Source organism: Borostomias antarcticus (genome assembly GCF_949987555.1).
Source record: "Borostomias antarcticus genome assembly, chromosome: 15".
Classification (NCBI taxonomy): domain Eukaryota; kingdom Metazoa; phylum Chordata; class Actinopteri; order Stomiiformes; family Stomiidae; genus Borostomias; species Borostomias antarcticus.
The window spans coordinates 12,952,555-12,975,423 of NC_140248.1; the positions used below are offsets into that span (position 1 = coordinate 12,952,555).

At 43.7% G+C, this 22,869-nt stretch overlaps 1 protein-coding gene across 1 annotated transcript; it reads left to right on the top strand.

Moving 5' to 3' along the window:
• The first annotated feature begins 1,045 nt into the window (after nt 1-1,045).
• pld2 (phospholipase D2) lies at nt 1,046-15,553 on the top strand. The gene is made up of 24 exons (XM_084450027.1): nt 1,046-1,180; nt 4,857-4,999; nt 5,116-5,243; nt 5,342-5,487; nt 5,632-5,725; nt 6,078-6,143; nt 6,347-6,405; nt 7,052-7,300; nt 7,429-7,572; nt 7,714-7,797; nt 7,892-7,970; nt 8,130-8,240; nt 8,469-8,678; nt 8,805-8,961; nt 9,277-9,395; nt 9,486-9,599; nt 9,693-9,797; nt 10,654-10,742; nt 11,218-11,331; nt 11,460-11,506; nt 11,809-11,943; nt 14,013-14,166; nt 14,810-14,927; nt 15,066-15,553. The coding sequence occupies exons 2-24, from the start codon at nt 4,873-4,875 to the stop codon at nt 15,288-15,290; spliced, it is 2,874 nt and encodes a 957-aa protein (XP_084306153.1). The 5' UTR covers nt 1,046-1,180; nt 4,857-4,872; the 3' UTR covers nt 15,291-15,553.
• The last annotated feature ends 7,316 nt before the right edge of the window (nt 15,554-22,869 follow it).

Here is a 22,869-nt window from a genome sequence, read left to right on the forward strand (position 1 = left end):
AAGAAAACAACATCTTGAAATTAATTCTAAAACGCACTGGGAGCCAGTGGAGCGAGGCCAAGATTGGGGTGATGTGGTCGCGCTTTCGCTTGCCAGTGAGGAGACGGGCTGCTGCATACTGCACAAGCTGCAGGCGACTCATCAGTGACTGGTCAATGCCGACATACAAAGAATTACACCAAGACGAGTGTTGATAAAAGCATGTATTACTCTTTCTAAGTCTTTGGGGGAGAGATAGCCCATTACCATGGCCCTTTACCTTGACAAGAAGAACTGCCCACCGACAAGAAGAAGAAGAAGAAGTGGGAGAGCCCAAGGAGCTGCTCCTAGAGGAATCACTTGTCAGCAGGCAGAATCACTTAGGCATGTCAAAAAAGTTGCCTAATATTCTGATTAAATTTTTTGGGGCATGCAAACGCACATCTTATCCGAACACTTTATTTAGTGTCAAAATGCAAGGCCATGTAAGATTCAATCAGAATGATTTCAGTCGGATTGAAGAAATGGTCATTAACCGCAGATGTTTCATTACAACCTTCCCCGATCCGTCCAACACAGCTGGTTCACATAATTGTCTAGGGTGTATAGGCTCTGCACAAGCTCAAGCTCCACTACTTCCTGAAATTCTACAGGAAGTAGACCATTGGACGGAAGTGATTAATCAGGTGTGCCGCCTATAGGATAGGAAATAAGGATGCATGTAGAATTTCAGGAAGTAGTGGAGCTTGTGCAAAGAGCCAATAGGCCTACGTGTCCTGGATTCCTCATTCCTGGCAGCTGTCCAAAACCGAGTCGAGACATGTCCTTCATGCCTAGTGGTCGTCATCTTTGTTATCAAACATTCACATTGCTGAAAACAAACAAGGTCCATGTTCTTTTTCTGAAAATAGCCTGAAAGTGGTCATGTGTGGTGGCACTCGATTCACGAATATTGGCTCGGGCGCTTCTATTACCATTAGCTGCGATCCGTTCTCGAGACCTAACGGGAGGGATTAGGGCTGTGGGCGTCATGTAGGCTACGGTACAAATAAAACACCCTTTTCCTCGGCAAAACTGCGAGGGCGGAGGACAAGAATGAAGTCGCAAAAACTTCAGCAGGACCTGATCCTGAATCATCTTTGATGCCTTTCTTGTGATTTCACCATTCGCTAAATTCAAGTCTACGCTTAAAGTAGCCTACGTAAGTATGCAGAAATCTCTGCCTCTATTAGCCTATGACAGCGCAACACACACACATCCAGAATACAAAGGGGTTCTCGGACAGTGCGACACATCCAGAATATAAATAGGTTCTCGGACAGTGCATGAGACAGTTGCCATAGCACGTCCCCAAATAAGATAGCCTATGGTGCAATGTCGAGTAAAAATCCAAATGATTGTAGCCTCCTCTGCATCTAATAATTGGAAATTGTGAAAATATAGGCTATGACGTCGACTTCAACAGGGGAAAGGGCATTCTCTGGGTTAGCCTACATTTTTTTCTGACTAGGGGCTGCAAGGCTAAAGAAATGTAATTTTATTCCCTTCCATTATTATAGCCTTTCGTGCAGCAGGCATCAAAATTATAGAATGAAGTTGTTGTTTTTTCTATTCTCAACTTCCAACAACTTTTTCGCGATTATTTTTGTTAACCCATATACACGTTTTCCGTGTTTTGGGACACAATTCACCCAAAGTTATAGATATGTTAATCATGCTTTGACCTTTATTTAAACTTTAAACAAAACCACAGAATGTTCGATTTTGAACTAGTTGCTGCCCACAAGTGGGTTGCATCTCCACATGTGGGCTGCTTCGGACAATCAAGACTTGCTCTATTACAACACGACATACCTCCCTCTGTCTCTCTCCAGAGATCAGGTGAGGGGTTGCATTTAATTCGTGATCTGCTGAACAAGTTGACCCATTCTGTTTGGAGTTGTGGTTGCTCGGAGTGCATGAGAAAGTTGCCACAGTAGCTTAACGTTCCGAAATAAGATTTGGTGCAATATCGAGTAGGATGGAGGTCCAAGTTATTCTGCATCAAACAATTGGGACATTGAAAGAAAATGTAACGTCGACTAGGCAGAGTAAAGGGCATTCTCGAGCATTTACATTTTTGTTAGTGCACAATGCCCGTGCACTATAACAAATCATCACCTCCGGAGTAGCCTACAACAACTTTCCTTTCATGCCAGCAAGCGAAACGAATGCACCAGCGAAGTAGGCTACACCGGATATCGTCTAACTTTGCACTGTCCTGTCTTTACACTGTCCTGTCTCGTCCCTGCACCCTGTCCAATGTTAACATTTGTATGTTATGCACCATTACCCAAAGAAAATTCCTAGTACGTTGGAAAACAGCATGGTAATAAACAAATTCTGATTCTGATTCTGTAGATAAGATGCTGTTCAAGCGCACTTAGGAAATATAGTGAAATAAACCAAGCATTTATTTGTCTAGTACATTTCAGCAACCAGGCACAAAGTCCTTTACATTAGACATTAAAGTGCAAGAAACACATAAAAGGTCATATAGGCTAAACGAAATGCAAAAAAGGACATTTAAAACAAAATGCTGGAAAATAGAATAGGCCTACATGAATAAAAGTTACAGTGCAGTGTATGAATGGATAATTATTTGATTAAATAAAAAGCAGCGGCAAAAATAAGTCTTCAGTCTTGATTTAAAAGAACTGAGAGTTCTGTTCTGAAAGCAGGCCTGTGCCAGACGACCTGAGAGGTCTGGATGGCTCATAACGTAGCAGCAGATCAGAAATATATATTTATATTCTGATCTGATCTGCCGTCCTGGGGTCCCAGAATGTGTCTGAAGTGGAATTAGTAATTGGAAACAGAGTTTTGTTTTAATAGTAACTTATAGAAAACCGTCTGATTTATTGCAAATTGAAAGCCAAGAGTTACACCCAAGAGTTGCTCAAGAGCTCAACCCCATCTATCATCACCATTTATTTATTTTATTTTTTACAGTTTTTCTGTCTTTATTGTTAGAAGAAGGCAGCCATTTCATGTTCACCATTGTGATTTCACATATAGCCTAATATGATTTCTATATAATAGAGAGAGGCTCTGCGGCTAGGCCCGGTTGTCCACGTGGAGATATGGTCGACCAACCCTACTCTACCCAGCCCCAGCGGCCCCATTTCCATCTTTAGTAGGTTATATACAGTAGATTAGGCTGCTGACTAATGATTAGGGACTAAGGCTAAAGAGATTTCATTTTAATCGGCTTCTTTGGAATTCCATTAGCCATTTCAGGCAGCCAAGCATCAAAATAATATATTTTTTTCTATTGTCAACAATGACTTTTTTTCTATTGGGTTTTGTTTTGTTATCAAGCCATAGAAAAGCTCCCATGTTTGGGAGTCTTGGGAGAAAATTCACCTAGTTATAGACATTTTGACGTTTCATTAAACTTGCTCTGACCCACCCTATACAATGCTCGATTCTGTATTAGTTGCTGCCCACAAGTGGGTCACATCCTGCTGCAAAACACACTTTTCACATCTGCTCTGGGCTGCACTGGACAATCAAGATGTCTATTGTTCTACAGAAACAGCAGATCCCCTTTTCTCTCTCTCTCCCTCTGTCTCTGTCAGATCTTTGGGGATTTGTTTGGGACGGTGAGGGGTTGCATTTAATTTGTGATGTCAAGAACAAGTTTACCCTAAGGTTCATTCTCTTTGCAGCTGTGGCTGGCTCAGTATTTAACATCTGTTTAAGGTTTTTCCTGCTCTCTTCTGGGTTTGCGTGCACAGGAAATATGCGGAATAGTTCCAGCTCTGCTACACTCATTATTGGCCGTGTTTCTGTGTACTCTGAATTGTTTTTTGGTTTGTTTTTTTGTGTATGAGTTTTTTTACTTGGACTTTTTCAATATGAGTTTTGTTCCACCTTTTTGGGTGTAGGTCGAGTGTTGGTTCCCCCACACCTCCCTTCTGTACAGAAGTCAGGATTCTCTCTCTCTTCCATCTCCCTGGATAGTGTTCCACCTGGAACCTGGTTGCCCTGGCAACGCAATATTCAGCCAATCAGAGCCATCTGCCCACCACATACGTAATTGTACACACCCTTATCTCCCAGTGGTGCTTCCAAGCCTCCTATATATCACATTACGGTTGAAACCAGGTGAATACTATCATCACAGTGATAGCTCGCCGTTTGAACTGCTTAATTCTATTTTCTCAGCCTGACTCTTTGATTTTCATGCTTTTGCCAGTGTTCTAAGTGATACATGCTACATGACAGTGTACAGTGTTGACAATATGCCTGCTGTTGATGCGGTGTGATAATTTTATTTGCTGCTGTACCCGAGGGACTTGAGAGTGAGAGCACACAGGAATTAGATTTAGACTCACTTGAAAACCCAATCTCTTCCAGGCCATAGGTACCCTCTTCCACTAAATACTCAGCTAGATACCATTTACTGTTCCCAAACATTCCTATACATTGCCTTCACTGATATTGTAATAGTCCTCATGTGCATATTATTTTGTGTTTTCCATGGAATACAGTAAGTCCAGTAGAGATTTTGCTATTCCTCAGTTTTTCTAACCTCGTGAGACCATCCTCATATTGCGAGTTGATAGTTTCTCTCCACCGAGAAATTGAAAGTAAGCTCACTAGATCAGGATGGTCTCACGAGGTTACAGTTTCTCTCCTTGCTTTAAATATGATCAGAATCAGAATCGGTTCATTTGGCCAGGTAGTTTACAACATACAGTACTAAGAATTTGCTTCCGTCTAAGCTGCATAATATAGATGGAGACAACATTAGAAAGGGTTCAGGGACAGGACGGGACCTTGTGCAAAGCCCATTCTGAATAATATTGTGTGTGATGTGTATTTCCTCCTAGCAACGACTGCAGTAGCATGTCTTCTCCAGAAGAGGGAGAGATTGTGGCCCAGAGCTCAGCAGCCCAGACTCTGAACAGGCGTTTTGCTGAGGACAAAGACGGCCTGAGTCCGGAGGAGATGGATGGCCTCATGCAGGACTGTGGTGAGGAAGAACATGGCTTAGAGCTTTTTATTCTTCTCCAACTTTGCCATGAATTCATTTTCAGGTTGGTGTAGATGGTATATTCTGTGACGTGGTGTCTGCATATTTTCTTGCAGAGGGTCGTCCTTTTTTGGTGGTGCATCATCTCCTGGATGTGAAGGAGGCAGGCGTGCCTGTCTTACTGCCTGGCACCCCTATCACTTGTAGGGTGGAGAACACTGAGAGATACACTACTCGCTCCAAGGTGTGTGTGTGCATAAATACATTAATGTTCCTACTGTACGTGTGTTGTTTACTTGATGCAGTATAACAAATATTACATTTGGCATGATCTCTTGCCAGGTTCGTATCTGTACTCTGTACACGGTGCGTCTGACACATGGCAAGTTCACCTGGACCGTGAAGAGGAAGTACAAGCACTTCCAGGAGCTGCACAGGGACTTGTACAAGTACAAGATGATGCTTCACTTCCTGCCTGGCCTGGGAAGGTGAGCACTCCCCACAGCTCAGTCATGCAAATAAACCCCCTGGCTGCCCAGAAAGACATTTGGTTAGCATGGAGGCCTATAATTCAGGCCAGATTGATGGCATGTTGTCTTGCCTACTTAAGAATATTAAAATGATATTTGCAGGTTTGCAAAACAGAGACACCAGCTGCGGGCTATGACAGAAGAAATGCCAACCCTACATGGGACTGACAGAATGAGAAGGAACTCCAGTAAACCGGTACCACACACACACACACACACACACACACACACACACACACACACACACACACACTCGTGCACACACCCCACACCACAGTCACACACACCACACACACACTCGCTCGCACTCACAAACGTCCCCTATGCAAACATTGAGGCCCACACATGACTCATTCTCACATGAGTGCACATAGAGTATGTACTCTTTCAGTGGTTCAGAGCGCAAGTAATCAATTGAGGTTCTCTTGATTTTGTCATGCTTTGATTAAGCAGAGACCTTGTTGACTAGATGTATGCCCTCTAATGTCTGTCAGACTGTTGTCGGTTTGATGTGTAGCGGTATGGGGTTTACTCTCTCCCTGTTACAGAAATACCTTGAGGATTATCTGAATGGCCTTCTGGAGAATAGCTTCTGCAAGAACTACCATGGCATGGTAAGACCAGAACTAATTCCTAGTAAAAACTACCTGGTAATAAAATTGATTCTGATTCTGAGAATGTTCTCTCTTTCTCTCTCGCACACACACACACGCACACGCACGCACACACACACACACACACACACACACACACACACACACACACACACACACACACACACACACAGCTGACATTTTCTATTATGTTCCTTTTTCAGCTGGAGTTCCTTGATATCAGTCCTCTCTCCTTTATCAGTGAGCTCGGACCCAAAGGCCTGTAAGTGATACTATAATATAATAAAGATTAAAGGGGAATACCGCTGTCATAGCAAATTTGCTATGAAAATGCATGTTTATCATAGTTTTTAGCAGAGGCCCATAGTCCTCCATTATAAAGGGGGTGCACGCACAGAGGAAAAAGGAGCTAGCTTACTACTGCACTGATCGGTTAAATGTTAGTGTGTATGGATCGGTTTCATTGAGGACAAAGCGACATTTGAGCTTAACTTGCTATGTATCAGTGAGCTCGGACCCAAAGGCCTGTAAGTGATACTATAATATAATAAAGATTAAAGGGGAATACCGCTGTCATAGCAAGTTTGCTATGAAAATGCATGTTTATCATAGTTTTTAGCAGAGGCTCATAGTCCTCCATTATAAAGGGGGTGCACGCACAGAGGAAAAAGGAGCTAGCTTACTACTGCACGGATCGGTTAAATGTTAGTGTGTATGGATCGGTTTCATTGAGGACAAAGCGACATTTGAGCTAAACTTGCTATGACAGTGGCGTTCCCCTTTAAACTACGAAGAATACATTTATTTCTGATCTTATATGTTATGATAGTGTTGGTAAATGTTGAGTGAGCGTGTATGTTTCCTGCTTTCTGTGAGTTATGAGAGTGATGTGTTGTTGTGCATCTCAGCGAGGGCTCGATCTTCAAGAGGTCGGGGGGTCACCGTATCCAGGGCCTGAACTGCTTCGGCCATCACCAGTTCTGCTTCCGCTTCTGGTCTCGCCGGTGGCTGGCGGTCAAGGACTCCTTCCTGCTCTACATGAACAGAGACACTGGGGTTGTCTGCTTCGTACTGCTCTTTGACCCCGAGTTCAAAGTTCAAGTGGGGAGCGCTCACACTGACACACAGTACGGGGTCTGCATTGAAAACTTCACCAGGTAGATTTATACCGCGTGTCAGCTTGTGTGTTTACTTCCATATCATCCATGCAATTTTTTAGTATGTATGTGTCACCCTAGGTGCCCCCACTGACTCTCACATGACGTGTGTGTGTGTGTGTGTTTAGGAAATTGGTTATCAAGTGTAACAGCTACAGACAGGCTTGTCTGTGGAGTCACGAGATCAACGGGCTGGCTGAGCCCTGTGAGTTCCTGAAGGTCCAACGCTTCCAGGGGTTCGCCCCGCCACGGGAGGACACTCTCACCAAATGGTCAGATATACCGCATTGTGTACTGTACTTTTATAAAGTGTGTGTGTGTGTGTGTGTGTGTGTGCGTGCGCGCACTGTGCATACATATGTTCCCACAGCTGCATGCTACCTTAACTTGGCATGTCTATGTTTGGTTTGAAGGTATTTGAATGGTAGTGGCTACTTCTCAGACCTGGCCGATGCCCTAGAGCAGGCCAAGGAAGAGATCTTCATCACAGACTGGTGGTGAGTTCCAAAGATCTTCGATGTTTCCAAGCTGAAAACACCATTTTGATGGCGGCGAACACTGAGTGGCGAATATATCCCTCTGTCCCGTCAGGCTGAGCCCTGAAGTGTTCCTGAAGAGGCCGGCCACAGACACATACTGGCGTCTGGATGAGATTCTGAAACGCAAAGCAGTATGACATCCCCCGTCTACCTGTCCTCAGTCTCAAAACCATATAAATCATCTTCTCTTTCTGCCTGTCCTCCAACCCTTCACTCGTTGAAAGAACTTGTGTCCCTCCCTCCTTTTCTCCACCATCTCCATGTTTCTGTTCCTTCTTCTGTCTCCGTAGGAAGAAGGTGTCAAGGTGTGTGTGCTCCTGTACAAGGAGGTGGAGCTCGCGCTTGGCATCAACAGCGGCCACAGCAAGAGAACCCTGATGAACATGCATCCCAACATCAAGGTCTAAGACCCGCATTTATTTGGGTTCTATGTTGTTTTATTGGAATTTTAAATGCAAATCACAGCCAGTATCCAATTTCCATCTTATTCCTCTGCCCATGTTAGATACGGCTTATACATGTTTTACTACTGCAGCCTCTCGCAATGCCTATCGTAATACTGTAGCACAAGAGGAGAAAAATCCCCAACACTCTCAAGCTTCATCGCGGCTGTGATGCGCCTCTGACAGGTGATGCGGCACCCTGACCACATGTCGTCCGTGGTGTTCCTGTGGGCCCATCATGAGAAGATGGTGGCCATAGACCAATCGGTGGCCTTCGTGGGAGGCATCGACCTGGCCTTCGGCAGGTGGGACGACAGCCAGTACCGGTTAACTGATCTGGTTCCCATGGAGACGGTCAGTGATGTATTAGAGACAGACCCAAAGGCTGAGTCAGAGGTGAGACATTAGTGTTGACCTGTCTCTCCCTTTCCGTATGTTCTGATATAATAGTACACCATCCAATGTGTGACCTATAATTCATTAAGGACTTCACAAACATGCTATGCTATTCTCCCCTCTCAGACGGTTGACTCAGCTGACCAGGTGGGCGGTACGAAGCAACCAGAACCAGTGCAGGTGAACCATGAGGATCTGACTGTCAATACACAACTGTGGCTTGGGAAGGATTACAGCAACTTCATCTGCAAGGACTGGGTTAAACTGGACAAGCCATTTGAAGGTATTCACATCTATTATGGACAGAAAAGAGCAAAGAGGCCGTGCCAGTCGACGGCAGGAGCCTTGGAGAAAACATAATAAGTATAAGGTAAACTGACTGACTAGCAGCTAACAACAGACTACTGAAAAGGTCCAGACTACTACTAGCGCTAGGACTGAAGCAACCTGACTACAGCTAGGAAGAATATATTTAGTCAATTCTAGAATAGCCAGTAGTTTCAAACCCCCCAAGAGTTCAAACGCAAATTGCATTTAACCTCCAGAGCACACACACACACACACACAGCACGCATCTCATGTCCCTTGTTTTCTCCAGACAACATTGATCGTAACAAAGTGCCGCGTATGCCGTGGCGTGACCTGTCTGCCGCCGTCCACGGGAGAGCTGCCCGGGACGTAGCCCGCCACTTCATCCAGCGCTGGAACTTCACCAAGGTCAGGGGGTTGAACCAGAGTTCTGAAGGCCAATTAAAGTGTGTGGGAGGATGTCTGGCATTGATTTTCCTTCTACTTTGGCTGCCTCAGATCTTCAGAAGCAAATACAAGGACAAGTTCTTCCCTTGTCTTCTGCCCAAGTCTCACAGCACAGCAGATGCCTTGCCGTTCACCGTGCCTGGGTCCAGCAAGGCCTCGGTACAGGTATACACTCCAAACGCCACAACGCGAGCAAGGATACTCTACCCACACATTGGAATACACACAAAGATATCTGTCTCTCTCCCTCTCTCTCAGGTGTTGCGTTCTGTGGATCGCTGGTCCGCCGGCACTTGTGAGAGCTCCATCCTCAACGCCTACATCCATACCATTGAGAACAGCGAGCACTACATTTACATTGAGGTATATATATATATATATATGTTTATGTAATTGAATTGTAATTTCCCATTGCTGCAACACCAAATTTCCTCCTACAGGGATTATTAAAGTTCATATAGATATATCAATCAATCAATCAATCAAAGCTTTATTTGTATAGCGCATTTCATACCCAGAGGCAACACAATGCGCTTTACAGAGAACAAGGGAGGTGGGCATACGACCCACTCTACATATTCCAGAGGGAAGCAAAAAAACAGTAATCACCAGTAATCACAATATACATATTAAAAATCCTTGTAGGAGGAAATTTGGTGTTGCAGCAATGGGAAATTACAGCAAAGGTTCTAAAAGCATAGTGGCAAATGAGCATAAAAATACATACATACAGCATGTGTAAAATGCTCCCCATCTGCCACAGCTTGTCATACAAGGGATTGTCTAACATAGACTTCAGTTTGTCCCTCATCTTCCTCTCCACCACGGCCTCCAGGCTTTTTGCCTCCCTATAGGCAACGGGAAAGAATGGACAGAAATGAACATAAAGTCATTGTCATCATGAGGGGGTATTCATACTGTCCTGACAGTTGTTCGTACAGCGCTTCATCTGTACAGCTTGTTCTGAGCATGAGCGAGAGTGGTACGAGTAGACCCAGGGGATTTTTCAGTTGCCCAGCCCCCCTTACCTGCTTATTTAACAATGACATTGAAATTATTTGGCAGCTACTATGTTTACTTGGGCAGGTGAGGTCTGAATGTGGCAACGGCTACTGTAAATCTCTTCCTGGTCACATGTCCAGTTCCATACTGGTCCAACCTCCATGCCTCCACACATGGAGTGACCATTTGTCCCTCTCTGTCCCTCTTTGGCCCTCAGAACCAGTTCTTTATCAGCTGTGCGGATGGGAGTAATGTCCACAATGGCATTGGCGATGCGATCGTGAAGAGGATCTTGCGTGCACACAGGTGTGTCAGATCACCATAGTGCCACCATAGTACAACCACTTTACAGCTTAGTCAGTAGACAATGCTGCATACTGTACAGTGGGATATTTGTATTATTACCATACCCATCATCATCTGTGTGTAACTGAGTGACAGTGTCCTCGTGAGTCCCAGGTAGTGGTAGTGAGTAGTTGGTTAAACTCACTCCTCAAAGGAGTGCCAACAGTCTCTGTCTATGTCCCTATTGGTGCAACTGTTAGCGTGTCCGCCTCACAAGCGGGAGAGCGTGGGTTTGAATCCCACCCAAACCTTTAACATGGGTTACGTTGGTGCCGAAACCCAGGATGCCCAGTGGTATGAGTTTAACCAACCACTCTCTACCACTATACCTGGGACTCATGAGGACACTTTGTCACTCGGTTACATGTGGTTGAGCTTTTATTATTTGTAAGTAGCCTTTCAGTGCCATGACCACTCTCTTTGCTGCTGTTTTCAGTGAGAAGAAGAAGTACAGAGTGTTTGTGGTGGTGCCTCTGCTGCCAGGGTTTGAGGGAGACATCAGCCTGGGGGGTGGAAACGCCATTCAAGCCATATTACATTTCACTTACAGGTCAGAGACTTCCCCTAGTGCCCCCTCCATCTCCCATCCCTCCAAACACACACACACACACATCCCCCACAAATGCTACACTTTGATGCAGACATTTAACACAATACTGTTTTAATCTGACTTATCAGGACTATGTGTCGAGGAGAGTTCTCCATCTTGATGAGACTGAGAGAAGGTGAGTTTCCTTTACTCTTGTCCTATTTGACCAAATATGCAGATGGTCCTCACAGTGTCTCATCTCTGGTAACGTGTCTTCTCTTTCTCCTTGTGTGTTTGTTGTGTTACACCCTCTCACTGAAGCCTTTACCATCTGATGCTAGGTATCTGTCCACAGTTCTCCGTTCCCACCCTTGTCTGTGGCTGCTTAATTGTCCCATTGTTGTTTGATGCTTTGAAGCTCAAGATGTCGATCGGCTACAATATATTTGCATTATGCCAGTTTACCATTTGATGTGTGTGTGTGTGTTTCTCATTCAGTGGAGGAGAAGTGGAGTGATTACATCACTCTGTGTGGCCTGAGAACTCACGCCCAGCTCTCCGAGAAACCGGTCACTGAGCTCATCTATGTGCACAGCAAGGCCCTCATAGCCGATGACCGCCGCTACATTATAGGTGAGTCATCAGCACTGCACGCCACTCAGAGGTGATCACAGTGACTCACAGCCAGACGCAGTGACGACTAGCTAATTAACGTTTCTGCATAATAATCAGGTGAATGATATGAAGCTCTAATTTTTAAAAAAATAAAAAAAATAAAGAAAGCTGAGCCATAAATACACTATGTCCTGGTCTTGAGGGGGAGGGGGTACACTAAAAGGCACCCTGCTGTTTGATTAGAGTTTCCTGGGCTTTGTCTATTTTCAGCCGTTTTGTTTGAATGAGGATAGTACAAATGCAGTGTAATGTCCCCCCTGGTGTCTGTGGAAAGTTAAAGGTGAAAGTCCCAATGATTGTCACACACCTGAGTGTGTGAAATTTATTCTCTGCATTTGACCCATTCCCTGGTAGCGGTGAGCAGCAGCGCTGCGCTCAGGAATCATTTGGTGATTTAGCCCCCCAATTCCAACCCTTGATGCTGAGTGCCAAGCAGGGAGTAAATGGGTACCATTTTTATAGTCTTTGGTATGACTCGGCTGGGGATCAAACTCACAACCTCCCAGTCTCAGGGTGGACACTCTAACCACAAGGCCACTGAGCTGGTTCAAAGCTCATTGTATATCTTTAATTCTACAACGGAGAGTTTGGATACTTGATTCTGATTGGCTAAAATAGTCTGTAACCCACGGCTGCGGCCGCATAACAATTAGTATTAATGCGCCGTCAATCTCATTGACAAGGCCATTGATAAAATCAAGCGGTAGGCTATGCTTTGCGTAGCAACCACTCGCAGCAACCTCGCCTTTTTCGTATCCTATTACAAAAACGCAGTCATCAGTCCGACTCCAACACTTCCACACCCCTACCAGCAAAAACTAGTGCTCTGGAGAACTGTTTTAATAACTGCACCATAGCTGGAAATATTCAAATAAATGTGAACAACCCGAATTATGCCTTATGGCTTATGTGAACAAGGCCAACCCAAAGAGGCGAAATAGCCTATGATGCCTGGCAACCATTTAATTCAGAACTATAGCCTATCGCGGAAGATTTTGTAAATACTAAAATGATAAGAATGATCAGTAAATAAATGATTGAATGTTACTACTGAGTGTTTGTTGTGAATAATATATATGTAGTAACCGTTGTAGAAAAGCAATTGACCACTCGAGGCAGTGGGTTACAGGGGATTTTACCACAGCTAGGGGGGTTTTAACAACAAGTTTTATGGATTAGAGCAGAAACTATGGTATTTTGATGGTTTTAAAGGTGCTACATATAAATATTGTCTTTTTATTTCTATTTTATTGTATATCTTTATCAGTTATTTTACCAGGTTGCCGATTATATTGCATGTTGAGTTTTCTTGGCTGGTCAGCACTGCACATGTTAATTTCGATGAACAATTGATGACCTACTGTGCTATACTGTACACAAAGGCTCATTCTGTCAACAGTGCAGACCGACCAGGAAGGAGGAAGAAAAAATGAAACTGAAACAATGTAGCACATTTTTTAATCAACAAATCATGTACACAAAGGAGAGAACCTAACTCTAGTCTACCTACAAAGTTCTCCAAAGCAATATCTCTTGTTCTACTTTATACCCATAAAGACCTCACAGGAAAACAAGGTTGTTACCCTCTCTGCCCTTCCACCGCCAGGCAACACCAGACACAAATACATATTTGTACATGAATAAGGAAAAATCCAGGCACTCAGGATGGATTAGATAAAGTAGTAAAAAGCCTTTATTTCAATGGGCTATGTGAACATTAAAAACACCAACATGTTTCGGCATATTTGTACATATTTGATTGAGACTATAAGGCCATACTACAAACTTTTTTGACTAAATATACAGTGCTTATATCTGGGTCAATTTAAGAAAAGAGAATTTACCCATACCAGAAACACCAGAGACACAACGACCTTTAGTAGCAGCATCCATTTGATACTTTACCCATCCCTAGATGTTTGCAATGCTTGTTTAACCTCGCCAGCCATCCTCTACCCAGTCATAACCACCACGTCCACTCCAGTACCAACCTGAGGTGTGTGTGTCCTCTACCCTGTCTGCTCCAGGCTCTGCCAACATCAACGACCGCAGCATGCTGGGCAGCCGGGACAGTGAGCTGGCTGTGCTAGTGGAGGACGAGGAGAGGGTCTCTTCCGTCATGGATGGAGAGGAGTACCAGGCAGGGCCTCTTGCTCTGGCCCTGCGCAAGGAGTGCTTCAGGTCAGGAATCCGCACACCGCCGCACTCACTGTGCCGTTTCCTTGAATTGGTTCATTATTACCAAGGCTACCAGGGACCTCCGAATGTGGCCTACTATCTACAATCAGCAGCGTGGACATGGAACTGGTTACCACGCTCTGCAGAGGTGATTCACTTCTCGTGATAAAGAACTCACTCCCACCTCCCACTCCCACCTCCCACCTATCTGTCCATAAGCCGGCCTCAGAGGGGGTGCCACATTGCAATGATAGTAGAGCTTCTAAATACATTTGTAATATTTGATGCACTGAGACTTCTCCCTGCGAGAGCTAAATCAAATATCCACAGTCATGTAGAGTTACTGTACCATTACTGCTCACAGAGCATATTGCCTGTAGCACTGTGTGCCTCTGCCAGCAGGTCTATTCAGCTCAGACCAGCAGCTACTGTACCAAGTATATCCTACAGTTTCCAAGGAAACCATCTCAGAAGACATTTCTGTGCGAGCGTAGTATTCATTCTCTTCATGAAGGAATTCCGTCTGAGGACAAATATGGGTTTCTGTTCTAAAATAACCAATTTAGAATTGGCACTCCAGTAATATTTAAACCGTTCCTCACTAACCAGCGTCTTTGACACAATTCTATGTACGTGTCCTCTCCAGGGTCCTCACTGGAGCCCATTCAGACACCAGCATCAATATTGACGATCCAATCAGCGACCACTTCTTCTTTGCGGTGTGGAACGCAACTGCTAAATTAAACGCCTCAATTTATGACAAGGTAGGACTGGAAGTTTTTTTTTTAGGACATGATAGGTGCCTTATTCTGACCCCCCCCCCCCCCATATCTTCTTCTTTGTTTAACCCCCTGTCGCCTGGCCTTCTTCCTCCCCTCCACGCTGGTGACTGACGGGTACAGGTCTTCCAGTGCCTCCCCTGTAACTCTGTCCATAACATGGGGGAGCTGAAGGAGCATTCCTGCACGGACCGCCTGTGCGACGCAAACCCCCAGCAGGCCCAGGAGGAACTGGAGAAAATCAGGGGGCTGCTGGTCCACTTCCCTCTCAACTTCCTGTCTGAAGAGAATCTGCTTCCACCTCGGGGCAGCAAGGAGGGGATGGCTCCCACAGAGCTCTGGACATAACAGCCGCACAGGCCGAGGTCAGACTGGGAAGCTCTGCCCAGCACACAGGAGGCTAATGCATCATCTACTTTCAATGCCTTAACCACATTTCAGTCCCCTCTTCACCTGAACAACATCATGAGAACAGAAGTGCTCCTAAATGTTGTACTATACTGCAGCCTGATATCTACTGCAGAACAAGTAACTGAATGTGAGAGCCAGAGGGAGGAATGGAAGGATAGATCAGAAGTCAAGAGTCTCAGATGATTGAGGAACATAGCGTACTGTACATGTATTGTTGCAAGGTTGTGGGTGGGTGGGTGGATGGATGGGATGGCGCTCTCTCTCTCTCTCTCTCTCTCTCTCTCTCTCTCTCTGCCTCACTCACTTCATTTCTCAATGCAGTGCCAGCAAATCTGTCAGAACATTTGTGGTTGTTATGGTGACGGATATAAAGGGCTGACTACATTGTAGCTCAGAGAGAGAGAGAGAGAGAGAGAAGGAAGAACGGATAGCACAGACAAACAGAGTGTGAATAAGATGGATGCTAGGCTAAATCAAGAGGACTCATCACATGGTTTCAGGGGATATGGAAGATGAGTGGGTGACTGGCGAATTTTGCGAATGGGAGTAATTTGCCTAGTGGCAGAATTGGACAAAATGATTACTTAAAAGGAGCAATAGAAAAAGAGGAGAAAGGCAGGAGAAGGGATTTAAGGAGTGTCTGCTTGATTTAATTGTTGAGTCTTTTTCTCTGGTAACCATGAATCCAAAAATCCAAGTGAATTATTGTTATGTAACCCGGTTGTCAGTGGTCCAGAACATACTACATACTTCATTTTCATAAAGGGTGTGTGTGTGTGGGGGGAGGGGGATACTCACTTCACCAGTGAGTGAAATTCTTAGTTGTGTTAACCTTTAACGTGCAGTTACAGTAGACTATACAAGTGGAAAAGACATATAGGCATGTTGCACTATGGACATCTCGACAGTATGCTACATTTGGCCATAATAGACATGGTACAGTATGTGTATGGTACTGTATGTTAATATACTATATACATGTATCAAATATATACAGTTACATGAGGAGACATTATGGACATATGGTACTTTAAGGAGTTTGCTTTTCGGACCTATTTCCAGGCGGGACAGGTATGTGACCTAATAAGAAGCAGTGTGGAGCTTGTGGACAAAGTTATGGGGTCTCTCAAATCGGTCTTAAGTGAGATCTGGTGCCCCTGATACAGTATGTTAACCCTCCTTGTCAGAATAACTGGAAATAATCAAATGAAAAAGCCATTAAAGAGATAGTTCACTTGATATATAATAACCACATTATTGTGATGCGTTTAGTAGCAATATCTAATTTTGACGTATTGCCACTGAACAATATATTATCTAACACCATACAAATGCAACTCATACTGTATCTTTAATCTTGAGGTCTTGACTTTTAAGGGTCTAGCTTGTTCGTTTTTAAAGATGGAATGCAGTCCATTTTGAGTGAGCTATCCCTTTAATACACATTAATGTAACTGTAACACAACTAATTGCTGTTTCTTTGCTGTTGTGTTTATATATAACATTTTGTGTTAGAAAAGGTTTCATGACATTTTGAGTCATATTAACACAACATCTAATGTAATATAATGTATGATCTATGCAGAATGCAGAATTTAACCTTAAATATATTATTACTTGTCCTTATTGTGGATAACCAGAAGCTATATCATGACATTTGAAATTGAATGGGTGGTCTTTAGCTATCTTAACATAGGAATTATGTACCACCATTTTAATTGATTTATCAAAATATTGATGACAACCACTATTTTTGGAACACTTTTATTTGGTATCAAACCATATGCATTACTTACTAAAACATTAACAACATTAAACTATTTTATTATAATGAACTAAAAAAAATCTGTTGTCCTTTCTTGACTACAAATCATTAATATAAAACACGTTATTAAATATCTTATTCATATTCTCTGTTTATGATCAACTACCATGAAAACTAAATCCAAAGATGGAAAATTACTTAACATATCCCAAAGGATATTTGTCATCCCAGGATTTGTCAACCTGGATTCATTTGATTTTGGGAGGATTGGAATCTTAGTCCATGAGCCAAAATTTGGGCCACCGTTGCCATCTGATCTCATATGATTTTTGGCAAGGTATACACCCCTAGTGCTAGAAGATATGTGATATCGTTGCATCTGTGGTAGCTTTCTGTGTGTTATCGCTCAATTTATAACCCCATGACAAAACACACTTTTCAAAACGATACATGGAACAGAATAAGGCATTTTGCTTAAAACTGATGGTTCTCTCATATTATTGACCATTTCTCTTTGGAAATTGGTGGGAATATAGCTCACACTGTTTTTCAGTGGCAGTAACAACACAGTGGCTACAGAGTACATACGATGTACTTCTGCTTTCATGAAAGATGTAACACAAAAGTTGTTGATCCAAGCTCTTGTAGCTGGGGCCCTGGTGTCAGCGATTAAACCTCTGGAGCTCATCCAGAAAGCTGCTGCTCGCCTGGTTATCAACCTCCCCAAATTCTCGCTCACAACTTCCCTTCTCCATTTACATTACAGTCATTTAGCAGACACTTATCCAAAGCAACTTACAATAATTGCCTTTCATGTAGGAAGTCAGTGTAGACACCAGAACTCATAAGTGCATCTCCTTTCTAAACAAGCAACTAATTATCTAGTGCTAAAGCCAAAGTGCAAAAGTAAGAAACTGCAAAGATGCAAACAAGATGAAGAAACAGTACCAGCTACAAATTTAAAAAAAAACAAATATTGTTACAAAATAATGTCACAGCACAATGACTGAGTAAGCATTAGCATTTTTACTCTGCATCCCCCTGGGCTTGAACTCTTGTTGAGTTACCTGCCATGTGAGAAGCCATAGATGGTTCCACACTGATCACAATCACAGGGGTTGCATGTAAATGTCACAGGTGCATGTAATATGGAGGTTTCAGCAGTTTCCACAAAATGTTTGTTAAAATAAAGGCACCATGAGGGGCAAAAACCAAAACCAAAGACTAAACAATAACACCAAGGTATACACAGAAAAAAAGACAAAGCTTACAAGCAGATTTACAAGTTGGCAGAGAACAACACCAGGGACAATGCACAGCTACAGCAAATAATGAACAAAGAACAAGATGGGAGCTACAGTACATGGGCTGTATATACACAGACTAACAAGACAGGTGGAAACCAATCAAATAATCAGTGGCACAGGTCTCCTCTCAATCACAGTCAATTTCATATGGTCAATTAAGCCATTTGTAGTCATAGGATCTGCTATAGGGGCGGGGTTGCCAACAACGTCTCTGATTGGTGGATAGGATTGTGGGTAGTGTATTTTTTTTCCTGTATGAGTAGTTTGAGGGGACAAAATGAGGACAGACTTCAAAATACTGTCACAAATTCAGCTTTTGAGATAAAATTCTGAAAATGTTCAGATTATATCTTCTCTAAGTCATGAAAATGTTATCATTTTTTCATGAACATTGGAAATTTATAGAGTGAGTATTTGCAGTAGCTGCATACAGTACTGTTAACAATAAAACATTTTGATGTGCTGTGGCCTCAGTTTTTGATATTTCAAAAATCTGTGAAGATTGTTTGTGGAGGACAGTCTGAAGATGCAGTGTAGCAACTAGGGTGTCAATTGACCAAAGAATGTGGGAGGAGTAAGGTTTAATAGGTTTTTAATAGGTTTTACAGTACAGAAAAACAGAGTGATAGGCTTCATAATTCCTGCCAGCTTGAAGCATATGGAAGTTTCTACTCACTTGGGCCTATGTTTTGGTGGTGTTTGCCACCATACCCAACAATATCTTGTGAGATTTGTATTTGGTCCCTGGTTATGATATTCAAACCAGTCCATCTGAGGATTGTCTGATTCTCTAGATCTGTTTGTCTTGTAAGTATTGTTGGGTATGCCTCATACCTGTCTTATGCTATGCCTCATACTTACACATGGACTAATGGGTCAACCCATTTGTAGAGAGGTTGGACTTCATTAGCGTCTGCCTATATCATGGACACAGACAGGCACAAGGGTGCAGTCAGTCTATGTATGGATCTCCTTTCTCATCCCCTTGGACCATTGTCCTGGGCCTTGTCCAAACCAGTTGGACAGTCAGTGGCTAAAGCAGTTACACTGATGATTCCTGTAACGTTAGCTATTTTGCTGGTTCAACTTCTGTTTCTGGACAAAGGTAAGGGATAAACCCAGATAACACAAGGCTAGCGGACCTACAGCAGGCAGACACCCTATCCACTATACTACCAAGGAACTTGATACTGTGTGATGTCGTAGTGGTTTTATTTTGGTGTTCTGGAACCACTGCCTCTTGTGGTGACACAATCAGTTTGACACAGTTAATTCATCTGCAAAACAAACTGTACATTTCCTTAAAGATAAAAAGAACAAAACGTTTTGTTCCCATGGGATCTCTCCCGTCCGTCTTAAAAAACTAAACATTTACCTGGTAAATACATGCAGTATTAGCCTATTAAGTATAGCCTAATATATAATGGGTAATTACTGAGACACCTATATTTATCATTTCAAAACAGTAGTAGGATCTGAGCCCAGAACTGGTGTATGTCTGTGTGTGTGTGAGTGTGCCTGGGTCCAGGTAGAGGCAGGGGTCAGGGGTAGGGTGGGGGTAGGAAGAGGATATGGACCCGGGTTAGGGTGAGGGGAAGGGGGTACTGGGCCCAGGCCTAAAGCCGGAAGTGGACTGGTGTATGTCTGTGTGTACGTGTGTGTGTGTTAACTAATTGCTACGACATCTACAGCAGACACAGGGGTATCTATCGGACTCAGGGTGGTCTGCTGGTGACAGTGGGGCATCCACTGGACCTGGTTAGAAGATAGGAGGGAGAGAGAGAGGCACTAGGGAGAGGGGAGGCAGAACCGGGTTAGTAGCACACACGTCAAATTACATTTTCAGAGCAAGAAGGCTAAGAGCATCATGGGAGAGGTGTGGCAAACACTGATGTGTGTCTGTGTGTGTGTGCGTGCCTGGGCCCAGATAGAGGCAGGGTTGGGGTAGGGTGGGGGTAGGAAAAGGATACGGACCCGGGTTAGGGTGAGGGGATCCGAGCCCAGGACTGGTGTATGTCTGTGTGTGTGTGAGCGTGAGTGTAAGTGTGCCTGGGTCCAGTTAGAGGCAGGGGTCGGGGGTAGGGTGGGGTAGAAAAAGGATACGGACCCGGGTTAGGGTGAGGGGATCCGAGCCCAGGACTGGTGTATGTCTGTGTGTGTGTGAGCGTGAGTGTAAGTGTGCCTGGGTCCAGTTAGAGGCAGGGGTCGGGGGTAGGGTGGGGGTGGGAAAAGGATACGGACCCGGGTTAGGGTGAGGGGAAGGGGAACTGGGCCCAGGTCCAGGCCTAAGCCGGATGTGGACTGGTGTGTGTCTGTGTGTACGTGTGTGTGTTAACTAAGTACTACAACATCCACAGCTGACACGTGTGTGTGTGTTAACTAATTGCTACGACATCTACAGCAGACACGGGTATCTATCGGACTCAGGGTGGTCTGCTGGTGACAGTGGGGCATCCACTGGACCTGGTTAGAAGGTAGGAGGGAGAGAGAGAGGCACTAGGGGAGGCAGAAAACGGTTAGTAGCACGCTGAGCCAACTTATGGCTACTTTTAATGTGTACGTCTGTATGTTTAATAAAGCTTTAAAGAAAAGTTTCAATCAAGACTTGAGTATTACCTATTCTCTTGAGTACTATGTTTACAATTGTTCATTAATGATATTATTACAATCGGCCTTTCAAGTCTGCCTACACTTAGGTTACTTAGCTAAGAACCATTTTAATTACAATTTACTTCTAAGGGCAAATCCTTTACTTTAATATCTTCATATCAATATAATATCAAGATCCTAGTAGATGTCCAAATAACCCACTGTGTCTTGGGTCTACTTATTCACCACCTAAAGGGAAGTGCAAAACAGCAAGACCTTTATCCAGAAACAAAAGTTGAACCCATGGCAGCAAAATAGCTAACATTACAGGAATCATCAGTGTAACTGCTTTAGCCACTGACCGCTACCATTAATGTTATGGAAGCTGCTGCTAGTTGTTGTGAGCCCATGAGCTTACTGGCTTTCCCGCTCTCATTGTGCTGGATTAGCATTGGAAGCATTGGAACTGATGTGTCCAGGTGACAAGACCCATCTTTATTTATCAGACATTACCGTCCTACCAGTCCCACACAGAAACAAGCCAGCCAACACACATAAGCCAGGCTGGACCTGGCCTGTAACTAAGAGCATAATCTAGTGCTGAAGGTCAAGTGCAAGAAAAGCAATCTAAAATGCAATAGGTGCTTAAAGGAGTAGTAAAGGGAAAAACCATGTTTAGCCCTGTTTTAAGGTTAGGCCTACTTATGATCATATACAATGGTTCAGATCAAGAAGTTGAAGAAGCAAAACTAGCACTTTTGAGAAAGTTGATAATTGCTCTACCACCGTTTAGGTCATACAATGGATGTGGGTGGGTACCTTGAAAAATCATTCAAAAACATGTTAAACTCTCGATTTCAAAGACAAGAAGATCACCGAGGGGGTAATTGGTGTCTGTTGGTGTTCTGACATCAAATTTGACGCAAAGTATGAATCCTGTAGGGTTTTATTGATCATTTTATGAAATCCATTGATTTGTATTGACGCGACCGTTGTAGATGTGTAGATCAATCCGCAGAGGGGATTCAGGAAGCGGAACTACTTACGGTAGCTATTGCTGTTTTTGTTGCTAGGCTACCTAGTTTGCGGAAGTTTACACACGTATGTGCTGCGAATAAATAGTTCTATGCTAAATATTTAAAAAAGCATTTCCAGATGAACTAGAATCCTACTTTATGGCGAATTATATGTCAGAACGCCAACTAACACCTCAGTGAGTTTCTTGTCTTTGAAATTGAGAGTTTAACATGTTTTTTTAATGATTTTTCACGGTGCCCACCCACATCCATTGTATGACCAAAATCAAAAGGTGGTAGAGCAATTATAACACTTTCTCAAAAGTGCTAGATTTGTCAACTTTTTGATCTGAACCATTGTATATGATCATAAGTAACCTTAAAACAGGGCTAAACATGATTTTTCCCTTTACTACTCCTTTAAGAGGAATGATCGTTGTACTTCTTGAAGATATGATTTTTGAGTCTGCGGCGAAAGATGGGCAGCGACTCTGCTGTCCTGACGTCAGTGGGCAGTTCGTTCCACCACTGCGGGGCCAGGACAGAGAAAAGCCGTGACCGTGTCGATCGACCGCAGGAGCCTCGGAGTGACGGGACAACCAGTCGCCCCGAGGTAGCAGAGAGTAGCGGTTAATGCAATGCTATCACATATTTTCTAACTCTAGAGATGTATACCTTTCCCAAAATCACTATGATCATTATTCCCCTCAGATGTCAGCTCAACCCTACTGGCTCACGGACTATCTGGGCTTGAGGGGGACATCAGCTGACTGATAGTTTGTTGATGCCCGATCTCTAATAAGTCCTTCGGATAAATTGTCCCTGATGAAGCACCGTAG